Raw genomic sequence first — 26,994 nt, forward strand, 5'->3', positions numbered from 1 at the left:
CTGCGCAGGGCTCTGGAGGGTGGCGCGGAGCTGCCTGCGCTCCAGGGCTTCTTGCAGCTCCGCGCCACCCTCCCGATCCCGGCGCGAAGCTGCGCGGGGCTCCGGAGGGCGGCGCGGAGCTGCCTGTGCTCCAGGGCTTCTTGCAGCTCCGCGCCACCCTCCCGATCCCGGCGCGAAGCTGCGCAGGGCTCTGGAGGGTGGCGGGGAGCTGCCTGTGCTCCAGGGCTTCTTACAGCTCCGCGCCACCCTCCCAATCCCGGCGCGAAGCTGCGCAGGGCTCTAGAGTGTGGCGCGGAACTGCCTGCGCTCCAGGGCTTCTTGCAGCTCCGCGCCACCCTCCCGATCCCGGCGCGAAGCTGCGCGGGGCTCCGGAAGGTGGCGCGGAGCTGCAAGAAGCCCTGGAGCACAGGCAGCTCCGTGCCACCCTCCCGATCCCGGCGCGAAGCTGCGCGGGGCTCCGGAAGGTGGCGCGGAGCTGCAAGAAGCCCTGGAGCACAGGCAGCTCCGTGCCACCCTCCCGATCCCGGCGCGAAGCTGCGCGGGGCTCCGGAGGGTGGCGCAGAGCTGCAAGAAGCCCTGGAGCACAGGCACCTCCGTGCCACCCTCCCGATCCCGGCGGGGAGCTGCGCGGGGCTCCAGAGGGTGGCGCAGAGCTGCAAGAAGCCCTGGAGCACAGGCACCTCCGTGCCACCCTCCCGATCCCGGCGCGGAGCTGCGCGGGGCTCCAGAGGGTGGCGCGGAGCTGCAAGAAGCCCTGGAGCACAGGCACCTCCGTGCCACCCTCCCGATCCCGGCGTGAAGCTGCGCGGGGCTCCGGAGGGTGGCGCGGAGCTGCCTGTGCTCCAGGGCTTCTTACAGCTCCGCGCCACCCTCCCGATCCCGGCGCGAAGCTGCGCGGAGCTCCGGAGGGTGGCGCGGAGCTGCCTGCGCTCCAGGGCTTCCTGCAGCTCCGTGCCACCCCCCGGATCCCGGCGCGAGGTCCTGCGGGGTCGCAAGGCTTGCAGGCAGCAGCCTGCAGCCCATAAGCTCGGGGGATAGCAGGGAGGCGCAGCGCCGCCACCCCGCTATTCCCTGACCTGATCTGAAGGCTGGGGGGGGGAGCAAGCTTGCTTCTCCCCCCCCCCCCCGCCAGCCCCACAAGCTCGGGGGACAGCGGGGCAAGCCGCTGCCCCACGGAGGCTAGAGATGCTGTCCCTGAAGGCAGAAGAGGGAGATGGAGCGCTCTGTCTCTCTCTTCTAGCTTGGGGATGGCTGCGCAAACCTGGGGGGGAAATAAATTTTTTTTCCTTGATTTCCCCCCCAAAAAACTTGGTGCGTCCTATGGGCCGGTGCGTCCTATAGGGCGAAAAATACGGTAATTGCCACCAAGACAAAAGTCTAATTCCTCTGTTCCATACACTCTAATGGGATGGTGAAGGGAACAATGTTTCTTTGACAAGATGCACAGGACAAACCAATCTCTCTATGGCCAAACTAAATGCAATTAGCTTCCAATGGAGTGAACAGTCATTTTCTTTCCTATGCCCAAAGCAGGCATAGGGCCTCTCATTCTTGCTGAGCACCACAACAGAAGGCATCCCATACCCATTTCCATTAAAAAAACAAAACAAAAAAAAACCCCAGTTGCTATTTCTGCAAATGGTGGCACAACTGATTATGACCCTGGGTATGCAGAGTTCAGCGTCTTGCTCACAAGTAGAATTTTAATCTAATATTCTCTGTTGTTGGGGTCCTCAATGAAGTTGCTAAAATTGCAAAAAAGGAAGAAAATTCTAAATCTGACTCAGCTTGCTAGTACTACTGGTCCTTGAAGGATGCACAAGGCCTTTGCCAGATAAGGCACAGAAACGCCATTATTTTGGGGTTTGTATGTCAAAGCTTACAGTTGAATGGGGCTTGGAAAAGCAACATGGATCTAACGCAGGCAGATGGTCCAATATTATATTAGGAGCTGAACTATCTTTAGAAAGGCATGAGAGGCTTAATTGGAAACATCCACAATTTTCTAGATCCTTAGAAAACAGCCAGCATCTCTTCTTCTCAAAAAGCTTGGCACTGGTGGAATTTCCAACAGCTGGAAACAATACCTGTATTGACCATGTTACCAGAAGCATTCCAGCAAAAAGAACACATTTTGGCAATCAATTTACTCTACTTTTTGCGTAGTAAGGTTCCCAGCTCCAAGGCTGCAGGTAGTTTGTCAGGGACAAAAGGAAATGCCCCACTAAAGAACAGAATAAATATGGTTTAAATAAGTAAAGAAATAATGGCTGGTGTAGCTTGCGCTATTCAAAAGGGTCATGCTAGCATATTCTCTTCCACTGACTGTCTTTTTCAAAGGAGATTGCCAGCAACAAACAGGTTGGGAGAAAGCTACAGAGGTTGGGGTTCAAGAAAAGCAAGAGGCAAGAGAAATGGAAAGCCAGGACTGACAACCTTTTCAGACCGGTAGGCACATTATAATTTTGACTGCTCTTATTCACAAATAGCTGGGTTAAACTCAAAATGGCTGTCAAGGGCATGACGTGACACAAAATGGCTGCCCACAGCAAATAATAATAATAATAATTTATTATTCATACCCCACCAATCTGGCTGGGTTTCCCCAGCCACTCTGGGTGGCTTCCAACAAAATATTAAAATACAGTAGTCCAAACATTAAAAGCTTCCCTAAACAGGGCTGTTTAGAAGATGCCTTCTAAAAGTCTGGTAGTTGTTTTACTCTTTGACATCTGGTGGGAGGGCGTTACACAGGGCGGGTGCCACTACCAAGAAAGCCCTCTGCCTGGTTCCTTGTAACTTGGCTTCTCGCAGTGAGGGAACCACCAGAAGGCCCTCGACGCTGGACCTCATTGTCTGGGTAGAACAATGGGGGTGGAAACACTCTGCCCAAAGAGGGCAGAGAAAGAGACAAGACAAAAAGGTATCAGAATGCCCACTAATCTATAGAAAAAGGCACGTACATCAGCCACCACCTCTCTTCCACTCTGAATGGAAAGTGAGTGTCCACTTCTGGCATCCAGTGAAGGGGGCATGTCTGCTGAAGGAAAGGCTAAGCTAGTGCAAACAGAGCACGAAGAGCAAACCATGCTTTGTGGGGATATATGCAGAGACCTTTCCTGGGCATCATAGGAGCAACTGGTGGTTGCAGGTATCACACTGGAACCCAGATAACCCATAAACACTGCCCCTCCACCAGTCAATTTTCCATTCAAATATCACCCCTTGGCACGTCAGAAGCAAACTTGACATTGGAAATGCCCACTGTGCTGCCAAAGTCTAACTGAAATGCAATGTCACCACCTTAAATGTATTTGTAGAGAAAGACCATAGGAAAACACAACTATGGTCACATCTGTACATTCACAGTGCAAGAAAACGGAAATTAAGAAGCTATACCTCATTGTGCCAACTGCTTCCAAACCCTCTTCAAGTGAAGACTTGCCATGTGCAAAATCTCTCTGTGCTTACAATTGAGTTTATTAATTAATCAATAATATTAATACCACTTAGTGTACATTATATCTAATCAACATCAAGCTCTGCCTAGGAGGCCCCTACATCTTGCCACTGGCAACTGCATGCTCAGAGGTGACAGGAGAGCAGGCTGGTAGGTACTCCAGCTCTGAAAATGCCCTTTCCCTAAAATGTGATTAGCACCCACATACCTGACATTCAGGTGCCGGGTGAAAGCTTAGCTATAACTCAAGTTTACACATAACGTTAAGCTAAATCATAACTTAGTGCAAATGGGGAAGCCAAAGTGAAGATCATGGCTGCAGCACTCCAGGCAAACACTGAGCCGTAGTCATGGTTTGTTCTTTTTGGCGCTTATGATTTGTCTGGTGAAAACAAGCCACAAGCCCAGGTTTGAATTCAATGCATGGCTTAGCCAGAACTGGGGAAAGAGTAGTGCAGCTGCAATCTTTCTTTCCTGCACATTCATGCTAAGCCATGGTTTGGATTAGTGTTACATTATTGTTACATTTTTACTGTATGTGTTTTAAATTGAGGCTTTATTCTACCAGTTACAGTGTTACCCAGAATGATTGGCAACCAAATTGGCTGGGTGCCTTTCTGATACAGTTAAGCTGCATCCTAACTCTTTACTTACTGGTTCTCTGTTTATGTTTCCTGTTTTTTTTCCCCCAAGCAGAGATAATGTGTAAGTGTGGTGTGAGCTCCCTAACTAAAAAAAGGTCGACAACTCTGGGAAATGGGGGGGGCACCGCCAGAGGGATCTTTGCACCATGGTGTTGGATATGCTTAAGACGGCCCTGAGCAGGGGCAAATACAGTGGTACCTCGGGTTACAGATGCTTCAGGTTACAGACCCAGAAATAGTACCTTAGGTTAAGAACTTTGCTTCAGGATGAGAACAAAAATCGTGCGCTGGTGGTGCAGCAGCAGCGGGAGGCCCTATTAGCTTAAGTGGTACCTCAGGTTAAGAAAAGTTTCAAGTTAAGAACGGACCTCCAGAATGAATTAAGTACTTAAACCGAGGTACCACTGTAACCTAAATAAATACTGCCATGTAATATTCTCCACTGTGATGAAGGAACTCAATGAAGCTATTAAAAATTTCATAGATAAAGTTGGGGGGGGAGCTTCACTTTTGATTAAGGTTGCTAGCACTACTGATCTGCCCTAGATGAGCCACAGAAATGCTATCTCTCCCCCCACCCCCAATATGCAGAATGAGAGGCATTGAATGGTATGAAATTGGACCATAATGTATCAGAGGCACTTAACTAAAGGCAAAGGAGCGTGGCAACAATTCTCCAAGGATGATTGAACCCCACTGATTCTGGTACAAAAGCAGTACGAATCTATTGATTTGTTTTTTTCCAGGAGGTCGATTGACAAAGATTTTCACTGGATTACATGGAAATGAAAAAGCAAGAAAAACCAAAACAAAATTTCGCAGGAACATAAACAGAAACAACACTGCAACACTGCTCTTTAACTGGCTTGTTCCGCGCTCACTGTCAAATAAATGACAAATGAGTAAACACATGCCAAAAATGTCAAAGGGGATGTGAAATAATGGCATTTAATTTGCTCTTCATCCCTCAAAGCCAAGCAATCAATTGCCAAGGATTTTAAAGTTGGTTTTATGCCATTAGGCAGCTTGTAAAATCCTGGATTAGTACTATTCCTAATATCCTAAATTCCATGTAAATTAAGTACAGTGGTACCTCGGGTTACATATGCTTCAGGTTGCAAACTCCGCTAACCCAGAAATAGTACCTCGGGTTAAGAACTTTGCTTCAGGATAAGAACAGAAATCATGCTCCGGCGGTGCGGCGGCAGCAGGAGGCCCCATTAGATAAAGTGGTGCTTCAGGTTAAGAACAGTTTCAGGTTAAGAACGGACCTCCAGAACGAATTAAGTACTTAACCCGAGGTACCACTGTATTGAAAACCTGTTTTAACCATATTTTTGGAATCAATCCTGTTAGAGGAATCTAAATTTGCGTAAGATTTCAAAATTATACACATGTGTGTAACATTCATTTTAAGAATGATATACCCAGCTTTTTAATCCCCAATTTTTATATTTGTATATGGGGCAGAGGTTTTAACACATCAACAACATTTACACACTTTGGAAACTTAGGCATTTTCTCTTTACAGCAAACAGTGGCAGTGAAGAAGTTCAAAATAGTGGAATATTTAACTGTCAGGAAAGGAGTCAAAGGATCTTTACTGACCACTAGTGGCAATCAATTCTATTTTTGACTGCAACTAGCAACAAGACAGTGAACTGAATTACTAAATTTCATTTTGTCCCTGCCATTCAGGCCGGAGCTATCTTGTACTTTTCTGTAAATTTCACATGCTGACACCGCAGGAAGGGAGAAGAAATGTAAGAGGTTTTGCATTCACTGAGTGCCAGCAATGCAAGTGTTTTGCCCTGTTATAAATTGCTCTGTTTCATTCAAAAGGTGGAACAGCCGAGGTTATTTCCAAAAGATGTTATCTGTGCTACTATCCTCAACAGCATTGGCTTCTTCTTTCCTTCATGCATTGCTGGTGGTTCTGCATGTTCTCAAAAACACTTCAGCTCTCCCCATCCCCAGCTATTTTAAGAAACCAGAAGACTTGGAAGACATTCCAAATAATGAATTCTGCTATTTTTCATGTACACGCCACTTTCAATCTTGAAGGCAAGTTAAAACACACATCAGTTGTAAGATGGCCATTCTCGTCAGAAAAATGATTTTGGCCGGCTCAGTTTTTGTATCCATCAGACAATCAAGCTTCTCTTTTCTACCACGCTCCAGAAATAAGCATCGCTTGAGGCAATGAAACAACCAGTAGATTACAGTTTACGTGCATTCAAGTTCCATATTAACATCGTTCACATCCTGCATTGCACAGTTGGTTTCCTTTCAGAGAATCTTAGAGATCACTCAATCTGTGTGTCTCAGTAATTTGAGAGCCTGTAAGACCAAAGTTGCCAGACACTCCTTGATGTCAAAGACGTCTATGTAAGTGGCAGGCAGTCTTTTCTATTGCATCATGGGGCCAACTGACAGCAGAAATACAGTGTTGTACAACCTTGATGCAGACTTTCCCTCTGCCTTGTTCCCTTCCAGTTAAACCACTGAGCAGCTCAGGGGCCACCACCATTTCCTGTTAGATTTCAATTCCCACAATCCCTGGCCATTGGCCATGCTGCATTGGGCTACAGGGAGTTAGGAATCCTGCAATATTTGGAAGGCACCATATGGGTGGCCATCCCTGGGCCTAGATTCTCCCACTGCTACCTGATGTAATTCTATGCATACCTAAAAAGAACAAGGTATGATAATGTACCTTAGTTTCCAAGCATGGATTGCAAAACCACAAGCCAAAATTTGGAGGCAATTCTTGATTAGCAATAGCCACACCTTGCTAGATTCAAATGTCTCAGCAAACTATGGTTATAAAATCCAGAAAAGTTAGAAGGGGACCTGCAAGAGAGTTGGGAAGGGAGCCTATGGAATGTTGTTTGTAGGACTTGGAATGTGAAGTCTCTATTTAAGAAGGGTTCGGGGAAAGTGAGAGGCACATATGTGTTTACTCACATGCGATTAATACAAACACACAGGTGATACATGTCAAAGACAACCAGGTGGGGCTTTACACTGAGAGGTTATATGGGCATCTAGAAAAGTCTCTGTGATTACGGTTGTAGCAGTGATATGAAACTTGAAATGAAATAGTCATGTAATTAGTAAACCAGTACTACAAATACAGCAGGAAAAATGGGTAACTGGACCACTGTCCGTGCTGCTTCATATTCCCTCGTGCCCTTTACTTGATCCTAAATGATGAAGCTAAAACGATGACCGATCATACTTTCTGCAGACTTCCTGTGACTTCATCCTGCAGACGTAGTGAATTTTACAAAGGTGAAGTGTTGCTAAATTTCTATGGGCATATAAAAGGTTAATGTGGCACTTTAAAGGGTTAGATATGAGAGCCAGGTTGACTGAAAAGGAGTTCCAAACTAAAACGCTTAAACCTTAGCACACTTACAAAATGTCAGAAGCATCGGGGGGGGGGGGTTATATTGAATTGAAACCAGTGTGAGTGGCTGCAAGTTCCAGAATGAATCTTTGGTGGGGTGTGCATGTGGTTAAGTTCCTCAAAAGTGAGACAAGGCTGCAACCCTAACCTAGCTAACCTGAAAGTAAGCCCAATGAATTCATTAGGACTGATTTCCAAGCAGACATGGTTAGGATTGCACAGCTAAGTTCAGTGGGCACCTAGATTTTTCTCAGTCTGAAAACAAGCTAAAGTATTTCCAGAGTGGGCTAAATGAATTAAAAGTAGGAAAGATCCCTTGGTTCCAACAAAGAAGCAGACTGATGAAACACAGGTGAAGTACCTAGAAAGAGAAGGGCTCCCTGGCTTGATATCATTTTGTTCTTTTCAAAGGAGGAGCCACCATCGGGGGGGGGGCAATTATCACCTCTGGCAGCTTAATGGCGGTACCTCCACCTGCCTCGATTACCCTTAGATTTTGCTATGGGAATGTCTAACCCTCACCCCCGCCTCCAATTAGTGAACTGTCCCTTTTCAAGATTCTCTGAAGAACACCTGGGTATCTTGACTGGTCTTCTCTGTACGTGGTTATGTGTGTCTTCTTTTGAGAATCATCAGGTTGTTAGTGTGCTCTGGCTTCCGTCACGGTGTTCCGTTGAGCCAGAAGTGGTTTAGTCTTGCTGGCCCGGAAAGCTGTCTGTGGACAAATGCCGGCTCCCTCGGCCTGAAGCGAGATGAGCGCTGCACCCCATTGTTGCAAGGGTTTACTTTCATTTACCTTTTTAGTGGTAGAATTATTATTGCTCTAAGAACCAATGGATGTCAAGCAAGACAATACACCAAATGCAAAACTAATAAGCAAAGTCATTCTCCCCACCCCCTCTCTTCTCAAGTACAATATTACATTTAATAAGTTCTGCAGAAAATAGTCACGAACTAAAACTGTCTGCACAGTTCAAAGCCAAACTGACAACTCATTCTGTGCATAATTAAACACAGACCATGCTAATCCAAAAAAAAAAAAAAAAGCCTACAGGGAGAGGGCAAAGCCAAAATAACAGAACAGAAATCATTATTCAACAGCAAAAGGCCCAACACAGTAGTGGGGAACCTGTAGTCCTGGAAATGTTGATGAACTACAACTCCCATCCTTCACTCACTCTTGGGAATGCTTGCTGATGCAATTTAGTGTCTATCAGTACATGTAGGACCCCAGACTGCCATCAGCCTCAGCTAGCATTTATCAATTGTTAGGGATGATGCAAAACACCCAGAGGACCACAAATTCTCCAAACCCCTGTTCTGCTATTTGGGTCGTGGATATTTATGACTGGTTGCAGAGAGCTTCTGCATGAGAAACAAGAGCCATGTTTCTCTGTCCAGAGCCTTCTGCTGATGTGATCTCTTCTGTATCCTGCTGATGCAATTGCAGTTGTCCAAACTGTAACCAATTTAATAGCATCAGTACACTCAAAGAGCAAAAACCAACAAAACCTTGCAGAAAATAAGCCACTATGGCTGCTGTAACTATAGTAGCCTGCGGAATGAGGATAGATCATTGTATATCCTATTTTTATTAATGGCTGTGTTACATATACACATGCAATTTCAGAGTAAGAAGGAAAAACACAGGCCGGCTAAGAGGCACAGAATTCAGAGTCTTGCCGATCTTGAAGTTCCTTCAGAACAAGAGAGCAAGCTTCCAGCTTTTGTGGCTATGCAGTTGCGTTGGAAGGCAGGTGAGCAATGCCTGCTGAAATCTCAGAAACCAGGAAGATGGCTGAATTTTAGCTAAGAGAAGGGATTCAGTTCCCTTGACTAGTAAAATCAGAACAATGCCATGGAAGAGAGTGCAAAACGGCTCAATTTGCATGATTTACATATGTTGCAGAATTCAGACTGCCTCTCACACACATTCCCTCCCGCTTTCCTAGTTTGCATAACCATGAACTTCTATGAGGTTCGAATCAGCCAGTGCTAACGGAGAACACACTTGCTAGAATAACTGGCTGAATGAGTCAGGTAACCTCAGACATATGAAATTTGCAATTCTTGGGAACACATTTCTCAATCTACATACAAGCCACTGTTGCTCATTACTTTGTTTTTAAGGCCCTGGAAACAAACTATAGGCTCCTTAGAGAAACTTTCAACAGCATATTAAACAACACTCACACCCACTAAAAATGCAAACTGTCCAACTCTTCTGGGTTTCACCACGTGTGTGTGTGTGCAAAAGCATTCTGCGTGCTTCGCACATATGCAGAAGTGGCGCGGTGCTCTAGTTGCGGACTTTTCGGGTGCGAACAGCACCCCGGAATGCATGGAGTCCGTAACTAGAGGTACCATTGACTTAAACAAGCCCTACCATCCCCACCTCTGTTCTTCTGTTTTATGCTTAGATTTTTACTGACAAGGATCAGTTAGACTTTTCACACTGACTACTAAACTGTGCATTAGATCTCACACAATGCAACTATAGGCTTGTTGACAGCCAATTGCCTGCTCACTTGTGGAAAGCATAACATTCCAAGGGACCAAAAAAGAAACCTTTACAACAGTTTGGGTGGGTTTTGCTTCACACCAATGAGCGGGCAACCTATAGTCTACAATAGTGTTTCTTCAACTCCCTGTGTCCCCAGGGATTTCTTGAAAATAGCTGAGAGTCTTGGTGGACCACTTAATGATGTTTCTGTCTATTGTATTAATTGTAATGTTTTGTGTTAGATGCTGCATGGTTTTAATTGCATTTAATTACTTCTGTTATTTCTAATACAATGCATTTCATTATATTACAATTTTAATTCCAAAGAATTAAAATTGTAACATAATTAAAAGTCCAATGTAAGAAAAAAATTAAAATACAACAAAAAGCAATATGAATGTGTAATGTGATGCATGTGCCATCTTCTGTCTTCAACCACAGATCCACAGGCATGCTACAGACCAACTGAATAAAGCTTGTGGACTATTGGTGGTACACAGATCACAACCTGAGAACCCCTGGTCTACAACATATGGTGGAACACAATACCTAGAAGCCCTAGCCAGTGTAAACAATGGTCAGGGATAATAAGATTTGCAGCCCAACTCAATAATACTCAGGGGAGACCCACTGAAACAAATTAATCTAAGTTAGTCCACTAATTTCAATAGGTCTTCCCTGAGCAGGGCTCTCTCCAGTTTTACATAAGTTGCAAATTACACTGGGGCTATCTAATGTTTTTGTGGAGTAGTTTGTAAAGCTGTTCAGTAAGACTACGCAAGCGTTCTTCATACTACGCTAGCATAACTTGGGGGCTCAAACTATGCAAGAAGGTGAGTGAAATGTTTCAACACAAAGACTGTGACCAACAAATGGATTATAGGAGGCTCAACAACTGGATGATCCATATGGCTCAGGCAATGGATAGGGTTTCAGTGACATGCAAGCAGGTCCCAAAAATAAAAGACTGTGCCTTATGAGGGGGTTTTTTTGGGGGGGGGGGACGACACCGACGACACATTATACTAAAGTAAATTAATTCAATGCAAGATCTCAGATAATCCTGAAACTGGGGGTGGGGAAGAGTATGCACCCAAAACAACATAGCTAGAAATAAGAGACCAAACCCCCAAAATGAGAAAAAACAGAAGTTAATGCTAACAAGTTTAATACTATCCTTATGCTTTAGAATATGAAGACTACATGGTTCTCGTTGCTTGGGGTAAACAGAAATCTCAAACTTTCCACACTTACTCATTCTCTCAACTTCTTGCACTCATTAGCCAGTTCAAAAAGTACCCACATTTCTCAACTAAGACTAGACAGAGAAAGTCACCCAAAAGGAATTTTCAATTAAATACATATTTATATGTGAATATTCTGATGGGAACAGAGTTCCAATTTTCTGCTACTACAAAGTGCATCATTAACTTTAGATTTAGCTAAATGTCTGTTAGCAACAGCAGCAGTGATAGAACTACTCAGTGTTCTTTCTGCATGACAAATTGAGATAATCGAGATCCATCAGTCATTTCAGAAATCTCATAAATTTCATTTGTCCAGGCTTTTCCTGACCCGTATGGTTGGACCCTGTTATTACTGAAGTTATATATTTTTTATTTTACTATTTAGGTTGTACCTTTTTTATTATATTGTTTTTATGCTATTTTTCTATACCATGTAGATATTTTAAATATTAAGTCATTGTTTTACAGAAATAGCAGAGGGAATTACCAATATGCATTTTCAAACTTCATCCTAGAAACAGCCAGAAATCATTTGAATGGTGTGATCTAGCAGAAGGCTGGAGATGGCCAGGAAAGTGCTTCTTTCTAAAGATCCTTGCTGTATATTTATCAAGTTTATAATCTGTTGTCCCAACAAGTTGTCCAAAGCAGAGTACAAGATTCAGAATACACGATAAAAAACAAACAGTTAAAATTCAGTATCTTAAAAACAAAATTGTGATAGCAGCAAGTCAAGCTAAGAGCCTTAGTGCACCAGTAGGTCTTAATTCAAATTGTGTAAGGAAAGGAAGAAGAAAATAGTTTAGCGGGTTTCTGTTCCAAAGCACAGCTCACCTCTAACTGATCTTACCTCAGAAAGGAAAGGGCTGAAGAGCACCTACTAAGGCAATTTCTTTATCCACTGTCTCCATAACATGATACACTCCCATCATTTCTCTTCTAGGCAGAACACTGTCTAGTCCTGTTGTGGTGGGTGAGTTTCTGTTAGAAAGGCTAGAAGATGTGGACAAGGTGCTTGGACTAGCCAGGGCAACCATGTAATATAATAATAATAATAATAATAATAATAATAATAATAATAATAATAATAATAATAATACTTCTTGTCTTTTCTCTAAACCAAAAAGTCCCAAATGCTGCAACATTTTCTCATTGGTGAGTTGCTTCATTCCCTTGGTAATTTTGGTTGCCCTTCTCTGAACCTTTTCTAACTCTACAATGTTCATTTTGAGGTGAGCTGACCAGTATTTCCAGTTGCAAGCGTACCATACATGTGTATACTGGTATTATGGTATCAGCAATTTTGTTTTCTATTATAACTCCCCATCTGCATATCAAGCTTAGGTAGACAAACCAGAAGCACCACACAGGTGCTTGTGGTCATTCCACAACAATTGTAGTGCCAAGAGTAGGGGACAGGGCCATGGCACAGTTGGAAGAGGAAATGCACAGAGCAGCCTAGATAAGGCCACTTCAGTTCCATGATCCATGGTTGCTTATTGGATCAGAGCCAAACTAATTGGGCTGGTGCACCCATCCTGATACTTGCATATATTATTTATATATAAAATATATATCCATAAAATCTTAACACGAATATTTTCCACACTATGTGATTTTAATTACCCCCAGGACTTCTGTACGCAAGACAGTTTCACTGAGTCCTTATTTAGTCCCCATCTGAGATGTAAATTGCCCTAACATTCCAGCCAGTACACACTATCTTCAGAATATCTCCCAGTGCACTGAACATTTTGCCATAATGTGAAGTGCTTCAGTGCACCATAGTCTGGTGTTGCATTTAATTTGGACCATTTTTATCTTAAGATATCAAGAAGCGAATGAAAGGCAAGAGCTCTAATACATAGCTAGCGAGAGGGACAAATGCTTGCCTGTTTTGAAGTTGAGGTTGAAACTAATGCTTTCAGGGAACAAATTTTCTGAAAATGCTTTATAGTTGGGTATATGTATGTGGGTTTTGACCCTGCTGACTGTCATTGCTCCTGCTGTTTCTGTGTTTCCTCCTCCTCCTCCACCTCTTCTAACTAAGTTTACTAATTCCTGGCAATGGCCACACAGACAATTCTAATCAGGGTTCGTGTACTTAATGTGATGTCATGAGGTTGCATAACAAATAGTATTTGTCCAACGGCACTAAGGGAATTCAGAGTGAGGAAAGTGCTTTCTAAATGGGCAAAAAAAAACCACCTCCAAAAATAATAATACTTAAGGCCTTTTGCAGCAATCACTCACAAAATAACTGCAAAGCACTGCCAACAGCACTTGGGAACACTCCTCCTGCAGCTCACCCCATCTGTATTTTTTTTTTAAGAGGCATATGTTTCAGTTCAATAACGATTCAAACTTTGATTACCAGAAGCTACATTCTGCTTGGAGCTTGAAAGAAACTCTTTGGACGACAGATGACAGCTTTATGAATGCAGTGTTATGAACATCCCGGAACAAAATGAACACTGGAATACTATGGCCATGCCTTTTGACTACTGCAACTTTTAAAAATTGGGGTACTCACTGCATCTACATCAGGGATCCTACCCACATAGCATATTCTCTTCCATCTTTGCCATAATGTCCAGGGTGCTCTTAGGCATTGCAGCAGGGATGGAGAGACAGAGATGCTCTGCAGTTTTCACAATACAGTCATCTGCTAACCCATCCAGCTTCCAAGCTACTGCCAGGTATTGTCCACACTCTTTCAAGCACATTTTGTACCAGAAGCAGAAAGCAGCTGCGCCTTGGAGGCTGCAGCTCTCTGCTGTCTCATAGACCAAGATCTGAAAGCTAATGTCAATAAAGTTTCATGGAAATAGACAGCTGTTGCAGATACCATGCTTCTCCTTCTCATCCCTGTCTCTTACACCATGTCTAGAGTAGTAGTGGGCAAACTCCACTTCACTCCAATCAAATCAGTTTAGTACTCACACAAGCAGCTTTGGTAAGCATGTGCAATGAGTCCGTTTATATTCTGCAAGTTATCCCTCAACTCATAAACCTGTGTGCTGATGCTGCTATACAAACATTACATTGGCCTCTTGATGTTGTAGTTTGTGGTCTCACCTGCATCACACCCATCATGCCAGCGATGGCAGAGGGCTGCCTGGAAACTCACCTGCTCCTCTTATCCTAATGGACATATCAGGGAACCAGAGAGATGTTTAGAACTGGAGAGTGAAATATCTACCACATAAACATTACATGAAGACATTGCTCTATAAGAGAAAATACCCCCCCCCCACTTTGTCCCAGTGGCCTGGTCTCACAGGGCAGTATTCGACCAAGCTGTTCTCAGATGAGATCTAGAGAAATGGGTGAACATGACTAAACCAGGCCCATTAATGTCAATGGGTCTACTCTAAGTAATACCTAGCTGAATATCATCCACAGTTCATGGCAATTCATGTGTTTCCATCAAGGGTAGGGGGTTAACACTGAGAAACCAATGCATATGCATTTACAAGGAGCTGCCTTTCATCATCTCATCTGCCAAGTTTCTCCTCAGAATCTCATTGAGAGAGGTTTCTTGGGGAAATATTGCTCAATTCATAATGTAGATTAGCAGGACAGGCTAGACAAGTTCATTTACTGGAACAGCTAGTTATGAGTTTTGGCAACATCGGTTATCCAAATCTAGTGTGACACACTGGACAGGAGTATTGGGGATGACTGGGCAAGCTTATGCAGCTTACTTCTTAGGCTGTTGCAAGTAAAACCACGTAGGTGCATCACTCTGAAGTCCTGAAAAGAGTGGCGCACCAAATGTGACAGAAAAAGATAGCTGAAGGACTAAGAGGGAAATCCTGGCTCTATTTCAGGTGTTCATTGACTCCAATCTGACCTACAATGCTTTCCCTGTATATGACAAGATGTTGGTGAATTTATTGTCTGCACAGAAGCATGAGAAGAAAAGGTTTTGAACACAAGTCACCAAAATTCATAGAATTAGGCATAAATTGGAACTTACACAGAGAGAAGGGTTTGCAAAACTTGAGTCTCAAGTGGTTCTGGGACTACAACTCCAATTATCCATAGTTAGCAGGACCAGTGGTCAGGGATGGTGGGAATTGTAGTCCAAAAACAGCTGCAGGCCCAAGTTTGGGGAAACCCAGAGCTAGAGGAAGGCTTGATTAAAACCTAATCCAATTATCAAATTGCCCTAAGCAGCTCTTCTTCAGGTTGCTATTTGTACTGGCGCTATGAAAAATGTTTCAATGAACTTTACCAACACAGTTGTGGAAGTAAGATGAAAGCAAAAAGGGGTGAAGAGGGGGGAAATTGTGTGCATTTCATGACAACTTTCCTACCCACCATTTCAATGTCGATTCTCCTCCATCCACCCTTGGCTATTACATACCAAAATGCAGCTGCAGAAAGAGGAAAGACTTTCCTTTATTTGCATGCATTAATTAAGTCATTAAATGACCATGGTGGTGTACACTTGAGTCTGTCTGTGAAAGTGCCCAGCTAGGTGCCATCAAACAAGGAGGATGTGCCTCCTTGCCCTTCCTAGCCAAAAATGAGCCTACTAAGGTCTGAAAGTACGTGGTGTTCAGCCCAAATTGCTGACTACTCCTTTTGACCATGCTTAGTAGTCAGCTGCCTCCCCCACCCCATAGTCTCTTCATCTCATTCCATACAAGCAAGTTAGCAAATCTCTTGGGAAGGTGGTGGGACACTATGCAAATGGCATGCACATTTATACTAATTATTCCACCTACAGAGTTTGCATTTTCTTGGCACAGCATACAGATGGTCACCATTTCCCCTTACATAAAGTGAAATATGCAGAATTATGAAGACAGTTTTCTAGCTTGTATAAGGGATAAACACTGGCATGTTTATTCACTAAATAGGCAGGTTTTTAATCAGGCTGTCCACAATGAGCAGTTAACAGGGCATATTTTCCAATGATAGGTAAAGATTGCAATGTAACCAACAGGAATGTGCAAGCCAGCAATACTTAACCAAGGCATTCATGCCAAACCAAGATAGCCTGTTATACTACTAAGGAAACACTGAAATTTGAGAAAGTGGTATTATTACAATAGTTAACAAAGGAATGTAAAAATGTTTTAAAGACTACAACTCCCACAAATCCATTTCATATATTTATTTTTCTATAGGAAAGCCTAATCAGCAGATTTGGCACATGAAAGCAAAAATAGTAACTGAAGCCTTTCCTGCTATGCACACATGAAACAAAATGTAAACGCTATTAAAGATGTTCCAGTTACTACAGAATCTAGACTGCTAACCTGAAACCTCAGTATTTTGGTTTTCTAAGCAAAGTATTGCAGTGGTTCATTAAAAACCTAGACACAGGGAGGAAGAGGCTTGGAACCTTTTAGTGGTTTATTATTACTAAGAAATATTTATATAGGAAAGAATGAACTTCCTGCATTGCATATCTACCTATTCCAGAAGAGCAAGAACTTGATTCTTATTCAGAACACTGACTTCATTTCAAGTGTTAGAAATGGTTTTACATCTATGACAAACCACTCACACAACTTTTATCATGACAGTTAATACCAAGCAAGTACACAGAGAATTGCAATCCAGCTCTTGCTGCAGATTTTCTAACTGGCAATGTTAATCGCAGCTTTTCACAAAAACACATTCAAGACTGAAAACTCAGGAATGGTCAAAGCCACTTCCACGTCAATATATCAGTAGAACTTTAAAGATGCATTTTATCTGTAAATCTAAAAACTTTCACATTGCTTCCTTCTTACATAGAGACATCTCCGTTACCTGATGTAAGTTTCTATACCAGGCTTCCCCAACCAGGTGCCCTCCAGAGGTTATTGGACTACAAATGCCATCATCCTCGGCTATTGGCCATGCTGGCTGAACTTGATGGGAGCTACAGTTCAATAACTTCTGGAGGGCACCAGATTGGGGAATGCTGTTTTGCACTGTTAAAAAAAGGCATCACTAGTATAATGCTCTAGGGCACTGCCTGCTACAATTCCTTGAGCTACAATCCATACAGTGCTGAACAATGGCAGAGATTCCAAACTGTGCCATAGTCCCTCCTTGTTATTTAATGACTGTGTTGAACTTAAAGGTAAAGGGACCCCTGACCATTAGGTCCAGTCATGACCAACTCTGGGGTTGTGGCGCTCATCTCGCTTAACTGGCCGAGGGAGCCGGCATACAGTTTCCGGGTCATGTGGCCAGCATGAGTAAGCCACTTCTGGCGAACCAGAGCAGCGCACGGAAACACCGTTTCCCTTCCCGCCGGAGCGGTACCTATTTATCTACTTGCACTTTGACGTGCTTTCGAACTGCTAGGTTGGCAGGAGCAAGGACCGAGCAACGGGAGCTCACCCCATCATGGGGATTCAAACCACCGACCTTCTGATCGGCAAGTCCTAGGCTCTGTGGTTTAACCCACAGCGCCACCCGCGTCCCTGTGTTGCACTTACTCAGGTATAATTCAACAAGAAAGGGGTTCCTTACATGAACAGACCTCCATCCCTATTAATGTCTAGGATGAAATGCAGATTATAACCAGCTATGATTCTAAATTATGCCATAAATTGCAGCAAGCCTGCAACTTATGTGAATTTAATTTGTGCACATTCCACTTTACTCACTTGGCAAAAAAATTAAAAAACAAATGAAAAGGGAGCAGAAGTCTGCAGACGACGACTTTGGCAATCCCATCTGCCACTGAACCCAAAGTTTTCCCTATACAATGAAATGAAATTTATTACGGTCCCAGACCAGATTCACAGTTTTCCCTATACACAATTTTGGTTTAGGCTCAAATCCCCGGAATATAACCCACCCCCACACAAGTTGTGCGTATACAGTACAATGCATCACTCTGCCACTTGAAAAAAAACCAAGAAAGTTAAAGATCTGCATAACAACACTGAAGAAAATTCACCAAATTGACCAGCAACTTATAGGAGGATACAAAGAGATTTCTGTATACACCTATTGCAAAAATAACCAAAATGCTATTAAATGTAACACAAGTGCATTGGATGTAAACACTGTAGCACACTGTGTGAGAAATTCACAAAGTTGCATAAATAAAAGAAGTTTACACACATACAAAGAACTCTCCCCTTGAGAGTTCTGAAGCTCAAACACACACAGGGGAAAATTCTGCTTCTCACCACTGAAGCAATACTTGACATGCTTGAGCTTTGCTAAATAAAAAATCTCAAATACAAACTGCCCAATTTTAATATGATCAACTGGGGTGGGAGATGGGGAGAGAGTATGAATAAAAAGTGAACTTGCTGCCAAAGCCTTAAGTTTAAGAGAAAAGAAAGTTTTAAAAGCATTTTATGTGTCCCAGTAGTCTTTTTTGATGCTCATTTGCAGGAAACCCTCCCTGGCATGGAGCCTGTCCTGACAACAGGTATTCAACGTTACCAGCACATCTGCTGAAAGGAAGTTTGAGAATGTCGTCTTTAGCCAGAATCTCTGGTTTGCCTTAACTACATACGCAGCTACTGCTATGAGATTTTTTCCCCCAGTAACACAAAGAAAATGTTAGCTTGCTCCCTTTGCAAGATCCACAGACCTCTGCAGTGGAGGTAAGCAGAATTGATACAAGTAGACACAGCAGAATCCTTGCTTTTATGTAACCTTTAGTGCCAATTTTCATGTCTGTAGCCGAGACACCATTATTTTGCTGAATTTAAGTTCTTTGAAAATGATATTGCTACTTTCCATCACTGCCCTTTCTTTATCAGAGCACTGACTTACCTTCTGCACTACAGTGGGGATAATATTTTTGCTGCTCTCTCAGCTACCATTTTTCAGTCCTGGGTCTATCTCCTTGCACTGAATAAAGCAGTACTGAAATGACTTGCATTTTACAAGGACACTTATTTCTTTCTAGGAGAGAAACATTACACCAGAGTAATGGCCAGGTAAGCAGAAAACTAGAATGTTAAGTAGCATTTTCCTTCCATTTCAGGCCACCAATATGCCACAGATGACTAACACAAATACATGTGGGCAGGCAGGTTAGTAAAGACTGTTGTACACTACTAACTTTTGTGGGATTTGCAAGGTTGTGTTCCATGCTAGCCCCAAACGATCTATGCTGCCTCTTATAAGTATGCTAGGCAAGGTGCAATAAATTACTACTGCATTTCCCCAAAGCAATTTAGCAGCAAATTGCAGCTGACGAACTCCAAGCCCCACAAGCTTTGGGTGAAGTCCTGAAATAAGCTAGCACTGCATTACCAGCACAATAGTACCCAAAGACAGTTGTTCTTCACATTCAGTAACGTATGGGCAAGCACAAAACGGGGCATGGGCTGCATGTCATGTCCAAGGTACCCAGCTCAGATTTCTGATGATTGTTTGATCTCCAGCCTTCAATGAAGCTAGGTTATTAGTACACAGAAACTTAAAATCATTGTGTTTTAAAATAGAGTGTTTCTATAAGTACAAAGCAACATTTCCAATGAACACATCACTTGTTTGGGATCATTCTCATTCAATACTTCTAACAGCAACTCTCGTCTAGAATTAATGCCAATTACTTTCCTGACAGCTTAGAATCTTTCGTGTTTGGGAAGCGATATTCAGATTTATTATATATTATGCAGCAATTCAAGTCAGTCATGGCCCTCCAAACTCACAAGCTATTTGTAACAGAATCCCGGGAGTCTAAGTGCTGGCCTGGTTCGCATGATGAAAAGGGTGGGCTCCTGGAGACGAGATTGTGGTCACTTTGCTCCTCATTCATAATTTTGCTGCTGCAAGGAGCTGAGCTGTGGTTTAGCTTGTTGTCAGAACTCAGGCTTATGGTTTAGAACTTTCCAGAGAAACCATGAGCTGTAACCAAGCTTTGTCCTATAGTTTACAGCTCATGGTTTGTTTGGGAGAGATAAGCCATGAACCTGGGTTGGGATGACACGTTAAACAGAACTATGGCTTAGCTCAGTGCTCCCACCCACCAAAAAATAAAAATAAAAAGTGGAGCAAGGTGAGGGAGCAATAGGGAAAGGGGCCTTTTCAGTAGTGGTAGTCTACTTGTGGGACTTTTCTTCGAGGGGACTAACCTGGTGACCGCATCAATGTATTTTAGGGTTTAGGTGTTTGTTTGTTTTTTAAAAAGAACACTCAGGTTTGTAGTATCTGATGTCCTCCCTGCCTCCAGCTACAATTATTAATTGTGTTTTAGAAGCTACTGTAAAATGGATTAGAATTTTTTTACCTGAATGAAGGTACAGATTTAATTTAAAGAATTAGTAAAAATCACTTTATTGTGGACTGGTTAAATTCCTCTCTGATAATGTTTGTAGAGAAGAACAGTGTGGCTTAGGCACCACCAGTCTGAGAGTGGGTGGAATGCAGGCATGAGATAGAGCATCATTCAATGACCTGTGCAGGTCTTCTCTACAGGTATTACCAAAGTATCAACTATGCTGCTCCAGTACATGCTTCAATTAGGCATCTGTTCCACAGCTGCTGATCAGCTTCATAAGGTGAACAAGGAAGTACTCTTGCCTGAAGCAGCTGAAAAATTAAATACAGCATAAGGACAAAATAAGCATGGTGCACTGATGGGAAGTTGCATCGCTCCAGCTAATCCCTGCTCTCTGTTATGGCTTTTCTGCATACTTTGTATAAGGCAATATATACCCAAGCAGATAAAATCATGCAAGACAGATTAGTGGAAGCAAGCAGAGTCAAGTGGAACTATAAAAAGAGCAGTAAAAATATAAGCAGATCCAGAAGGAGGTACATATTGTGTAAGTTACACTACGTCTTTTTAGTATACATGAAGGCAAGTACGACAAGAAAATAAACTAATCTTTTAAAAAAGTGTTTTCTAGTGAACAGAAAGCACATGAGCACCTCCTGTAACTGGGAGACTTCTGTGGGAGAGTGCTGACAATCATCGACCAAATAGTAATTTATCAATGTTGTGACCACTTATTAAATCTGAGTTCCTGAGCCAGGTACATAGATGAGCAAACACCTCCAAAGACAGGTAGCCTTAACTGTCCCTCTGCCTAGCAAGAGATGAAAATTATGCATATGGGCTGCCCTCTTGCCCAGTGGTAACGTGATTTGGCCAGTGTGGTACAGAGGTTAGGGTGTTCAACTCAGTGGCGTAGCGTGGGTTGTCAGCACCCGGGGCAAGGCAAGTAATTTGCGTCCCCTAACCCGTGGATTTGCGCCCCCTAACCCGTGGATTTGCGCCCCCTAACCCTAACCCCCAGATGTTGCGCCCGGTGCGGCCGGCCCCCCCTGCACCCCCCACGCTACGCCACTGGTTCAACTCTCAAACCTCCTCTGAGCTGCAAAGCTTCCTGAGTAACACTGGGCTAAATGCTATGTCTCAGCCTGTGTAAGAACTAAGAGGGGGTCATAACACCTCCTTGAGCTGCTTGGAGGAATTGGGGGGGGGGTCGAGAGCTAGAATTATATTCCACATCAGGTAAAACCTCATGGCTTTATCTGCCATATGTTCCACTACTCAGCTCTGATCAGCTAGCAGTACGATCTCTCACACAAACTTCTTTCCAATGATTATACCATGCCTTTAGGGTTTAAAGGCCTCCTCAAATTTTAAAGTTAAATTATAGTCATTACAGTAAATACTGTGATCTCTGCTCAGTTGCATACCAAAAATCCCTCTATCAGCAAAACAAAATATTAACTGCTTAAAGATTAACCTACCCCCAGGAGACTGAATCTAATTTGAAACAAATTCCAAACATTATAGTCAGTCATACTGACTGCTTTTCTACTACCCACAATTCACTGATCTGATGATCAAAAGCTATAACCATCTGAATAGAACATTCAGAACTGAACACAGAGGCAACACAGCTATGGGGATATCTTGCAAGAAGTAAACACTACTTCCTATTTTGCGGCAGCAAAATAGGGAAAAGGAGTTCTTTAAAATGTGGATCAGCAGCAACATAATTTATTTGTGTGTTGTAGAGACCTAGAAAAGCTACAGAATATTTGGAAAGGTGCTTTGGAGAGTTCAGTCCCGGTGCTTTGCAATTGTGAAGGCATGAAGGAAACAAGTATATAGTGCTCACTTGCAAAGCCTTGATTATAAGTGTAAGTTAGCCACATGAATGTTGCAGAGTGCTGTACATGTTGCCAGCTTGTTTGTTTTTTAAAATATATTTTATTGAACAATTTTAGCAAACAAATTATCAATCAACATAACCATTTACATTCCCCCCTTCCCTCTCTCCCCCAAGGACTTCCCTCAGCTCCCCTCCCTGGTTTCTTTACACATATTATTCTCTGCATATTATAAAATTGTACATATTGTTGCCTTTTCTATCATATATTCAACTGATAACTTTGTGGATGTTTATTCAAAACCTGCCAAGGAGTCTAAATCATTTTGTTGTCTTTTTAGATAATTTGTAAAAAGGTCCCATTCTTCCTTGAAGTCATGGTTGTCCTTGTTACACAGTTTGTATGTCAACTTATCCAATTCCACACAGCTCATCAATTTATCTTGCCACTACATGTTGCCAGCTTGTTGAACCATTCCAGGAGTTGTAGGCCAACAGTGTATGAGGGGAGCAGAGTTTCTCCATCTCTGATCTGCATACATTATAATATGAGCCATGTTATGATCAAAGACCCACTTGGTCTAGCCACCCTACACCAAGCATAGACATATAGTGGGATGTTTTAGAAGGGCTTATGTACAGAGTTCATAAAATTATTGTAATCCTGCTTTTCCACTTTAAAAAAATGCTACAGGTGGTTCACAACATAATCAGCATACTAAACTGCAAAGCAATAAAATGGAGTTATTTGCTTTGATCAAAGGAAAGGTTTCTGGATAATTTCTGATCTCCACCACTAAAGCACAGGGACCATTAAAAGCTCAATTAGGTACACAAATGCTGAGGATTTCCAACCATTTCTAATCTACACATCTGCCTTCATAACCAGCCCTCGTAAATGTTTTATCAAAAACTGTCTACTTAAGTTCCAGCAAGGGTAACGCAATTCAAAACAGAACAAATTTTTAAGGCAACCCATCATAATAAACAGGCAACAGAAAACACTCGGTTCTCCTCTACACAGTGCACTCTTAAACATTTGCATTTTTGTTAGTAAACTGATGCAGTTAATTTCTAGCCTACCTTCCACATTATAGGAGTTCAACAATACTATGTAAATTGTCTCAGTACTACTGAGTTTTCATTCATGGAACAATGGTTTCCAAACTGCAGAACTCTAGGATACTGCAATCATTTATGGATTCCATGATGAGAAGATAAGTAATGGTGGATATGCTGCCTAAAGCACTCTTTTGTAGACTACTTCCAATCTTTCCCTGCAACCCAAAACCGCAGGAGATAGTTGGGTTCATCTTACTGAAAATACGTAAGAAATTGTATGATAGGGTTATTAATGTCCATGCCATGCATTTCTGCCCCATGATACCTGGTCACACTCACCCACATTTCCAAGTGCTGGAAAACATGCAAAAGCCATTGTAACCAGATACTAAATGGGGCAATATAAAATGAGTATACACACCACAAATTAGGGTATTGTTGTAGCACCTACTTAAAAGACTGCAGAAAAAGAAAAAAGACAGCAGCAACAATTTGGACTCAGGAGAACCAAACAGCACCAATGTCCTACAAAGTTACCCAGAATCCTTTGCAATGTCAGCCTTATAAAAAGGATCCTGGGGAAGTCTGAACTCAAGTAATTTAGAAAGTGAAGAACAAGTTTACTGCTGTATTTGGAGCTGTATAAGGAAATAATGCATGTCAGTTTATACCAGCTGCAAATATTTTTAAAAGCCTGGCTTTGGATAATTTCCAAAAAGCCTCCTATATTACAGATGTTCATTTTATAGTGTTCAATTTCCTTAATGTTTTCCCTTCTAAAGGGGTTGTCCATAAATTGGTTACAAAATTATCTTACCACTTTGACAGTCACTCACACTATGCAACAGAGTATTCATTTCAGAATGCATATGTTAATTAAGCAGAGCTAAGAAGTTGCCTGGAAAACCTACATCTCTGAGATGCTGTGAAGCAGAACTTTGGGCCTGTGTTAATGATTAAGTTTTTTTAAAACAAAACAAAACACATAGAAGCTATTGAGATTCACTTTGCACCAAGCCCCTAAAAACGCTAATTTCTCGACAAAAGTGGACTCCTCAGCTTAGAGAAACAAACACTTCCAGCCTCTGAAAAACAGCAGAGGCCATAAGCACTGACATCTGTAGAGAGGAGAGTTTATCCACATCTGGGACCTGATGTGTTTGGGAAACAAACGGGAAGGAAAGTTGAGAGGAGGGAGGAGAAAACAAAACAGCCAGCGAAGTTTGGAGACAGCATATTTCAGTGTGTGCTCTGCAAACTATTTCTAGCCTTGCATTTTAGATGGCACACTGGAGTAGGAAGGTTGGGGGGGGGGGGAGTGTGCAGAGACTGAACTTGGAGCATCCCAGAAACACCAAATTACAGCAGCCACTATTCCTAGAATGGAAGAAATGACATCCTGCTTTGAAACAGGGTAAAAATGAAAGCTTTGGCTGGAAATTCACACACAGAAAAGGGTCCATTTCTCCAGGTTTGCTAAAGATCTCGGCGCACTAAGCGTGCCTCTAGCCCCCAATTCTCTCCATGTGTCAAGGCCAGTGCCTTGACTCCTGACAGCCCCCTCTCCATCCTCCCACCACCACTAAAGCTGTGTTAATGAAATCTTTTCAATCAAAAGGGGTGAACTGCTCCTCCTGGCTATGCAACACACAAGCCCTTGAAAGCTATCTTCCCAGAAGTCCACAAAGGGAGGGAGAAGTAGACGGACACCGCCAGCAACTTCTAAATGTTGACAGAGGGGGAAGAGGTGCTCCTCAAAACTGGGGGTGAGGTCTTCCCCAATAGCTGGTGCTGAGCACCTTTCCTGCTTTACCCTCAACAGCAATGCCCACACGGGCACTGGCCTTGAAGATCCCACATGGTGCTGGGACCACTTCTCTGTTAATTTATTAAGGCCATGCTGTGTAAAGCAAACTACCTGGGGAATGAACTCTTTTCTGGAGGGATGCGTGGCTTTAAAACAAATAAAATGTTTTCCAGTGATGCTGATAACACCAAGGTTGCAGGTTCAACTCCCATATGGGACAGCTGCACATTTTTGCATTGCAGGGGGCTGGACTAGATGACTCCAGGGTCCCTTCCAATTCTATGGTTCTATGGCCAAGCAGAGAGGAGGATTTTACCACACAAGTTAGGATGCAGAAGTGTGGCAGAATGGGCTATTCTGTCCTCCTCCTTGGAGACACTCCAGACTGCAGTTTCAGTCCCCAAAAGGAGGGAGGGGAAAACTGGATGGTTGTGTGAAGAATAGGGATTCAATATAGAATCCCTGAATGGGAAGGGACTCCAAGGGTCATCCAGTCCAGCCCCTTACAATGCAAGCATCTCAACTAGATCCCACAGATTGCATAAGCCAACTATTCTTCCTCCTGGGGGAAGAACTGTGCAAAGGGAGTCGACGAGATGGGAAAAGACAAAAGATCAATGTCTGGATTTCACAAAAAGTTCGTGGAGAAACACACGAAGTAGTACGGGGCGGGGACGGGGATGCTTTCCCTACAGCCCAGCAAGGCAAAGGCGCCCCCTTCCTTCTAGGCTGGACACGCAGGCGAGCCCAGGGAGGGGGCTTCCTCACGAGACGCTGGCTGCGTGGTCCTCTCTGCCACGTGGTGAGGAGGACGTTCCCCACCGCGCGTCTAACGGGCAGCAAATAGCGGCGAGGGAGGCAAAGCGGAATGCTCGGGCCGAGTTGCGCAGGCGCCGTGCGGCCGCGTCTCCCTCACGGCTCCCTGGAGTCCCTCGGCGTCGCCCGCCCGCCCGCTCGCCTTTCCCTCCCGCCGCGGGCTCCTCACCTTGCAGCATGGCCTCCAGCTTCTTCCTGTCCACGCGGAACCTCTCCTCGCCCCACTCGGGGCTGGCCGAGGGGGCTCGGGCGGGGCCGGCCGCCGAGGAGCCGCCGTCGTCGTCGGGCAGCGGCGAGTCGGCGCTGCGCTCGCTGTTGGAGCCCGGGTCCGAGAGCGGGTAGCCGTGAGGAGGAGCCGCCATCCCCGCGCCCCACTCAGCAGCGGCGGAGGACGCTGAGGCGGCGGCGGCGGCCGCCCCGCTGCCCTCAGCCTCCTGCCCGCAGCAGCAATAGCAGCAGCCGCCGTCGTCGCCTCTCCGGCCGCCGCCGCGGGAAGCTATTTGGCCCCACAGCCGCCCGCCGCCCGCTTCATCCCAGCCCGCCAGAGCCTCGCTGGTCCCGGCGGCGGCGGCGGTGGCGCCTGCCTCCTCAGCCTCCAGCTCAGGCTCCCCGCCGAGCGCGCGGCTGTCCCTCTTGCTGCTGCTGCTGCAGCCGCTCGCCTTGCACAGCGCTTGTCCCGGGCCGGCTGCAGCTCGGCTGCGCCCCCATCCCGCGCGCAGTCCGCACAGCATCCCCGCCTCCTCCATGGAGCGGCGAGAGGCGCGCGCCGACGGGGAGGGAGGGATATCCGAGGGGAGAAAAGGGGCGGGGCGGCGCGCGAGGGCGGGAGCCGCCGACGAGGGCTCCGCATAAATAGAGCCGGCGGAGGCTGCGCTCGCGCGAGGCGCCAGAGGCTCCGCCCAAAGCTATAAGTAGCGGCCTCCTCACCCCGCCCTGCTGGGTTTCTGTGGTCCAGACGCTGCAGCGACTTCTCAGAAGTCGGGCCGGGGTGG

General features: G+C 44.2%; 1 protein-coding gene across 1 annotated transcript in view; it reads right to left on the reverse strand.

Annotated features, from left to right (window-relative positions):
- BICC1 (BicC family RNA binding protein 1) overlaps positions 1–26,748 on the reverse strand; it is a gene marked incomplete at its 5' end in the record, with an annotated part of 107,585 nt that extends 80,837 nt beyond the window's left edge. Inside the window, one exon of the mRNA XM_081190813.1 lies at positions 26,172–26,748. Within this exon, the coding sequence (XP_081046939.1) occupies positions 26,172–26,748 (577 nt within the window). The remainder of the gene's footprint in view (positions 1–26,171) is intronic.
- Positions 26,749–26,994: the final 246 nt, after the last annotated feature.

This window comes from Podarcis bocagei (genome assembly GCF_964188305.1).
Source record: "Podarcis bocagei genome assembly, chromosome: 4".
In the NCBI taxonomy this organism is placed as follows: domain Eukaryota; kingdom Metazoa; phylum Chordata; class Lepidosauria; order Squamata; family Lacertidae; genus Podarcis; species Podarcis bocagei.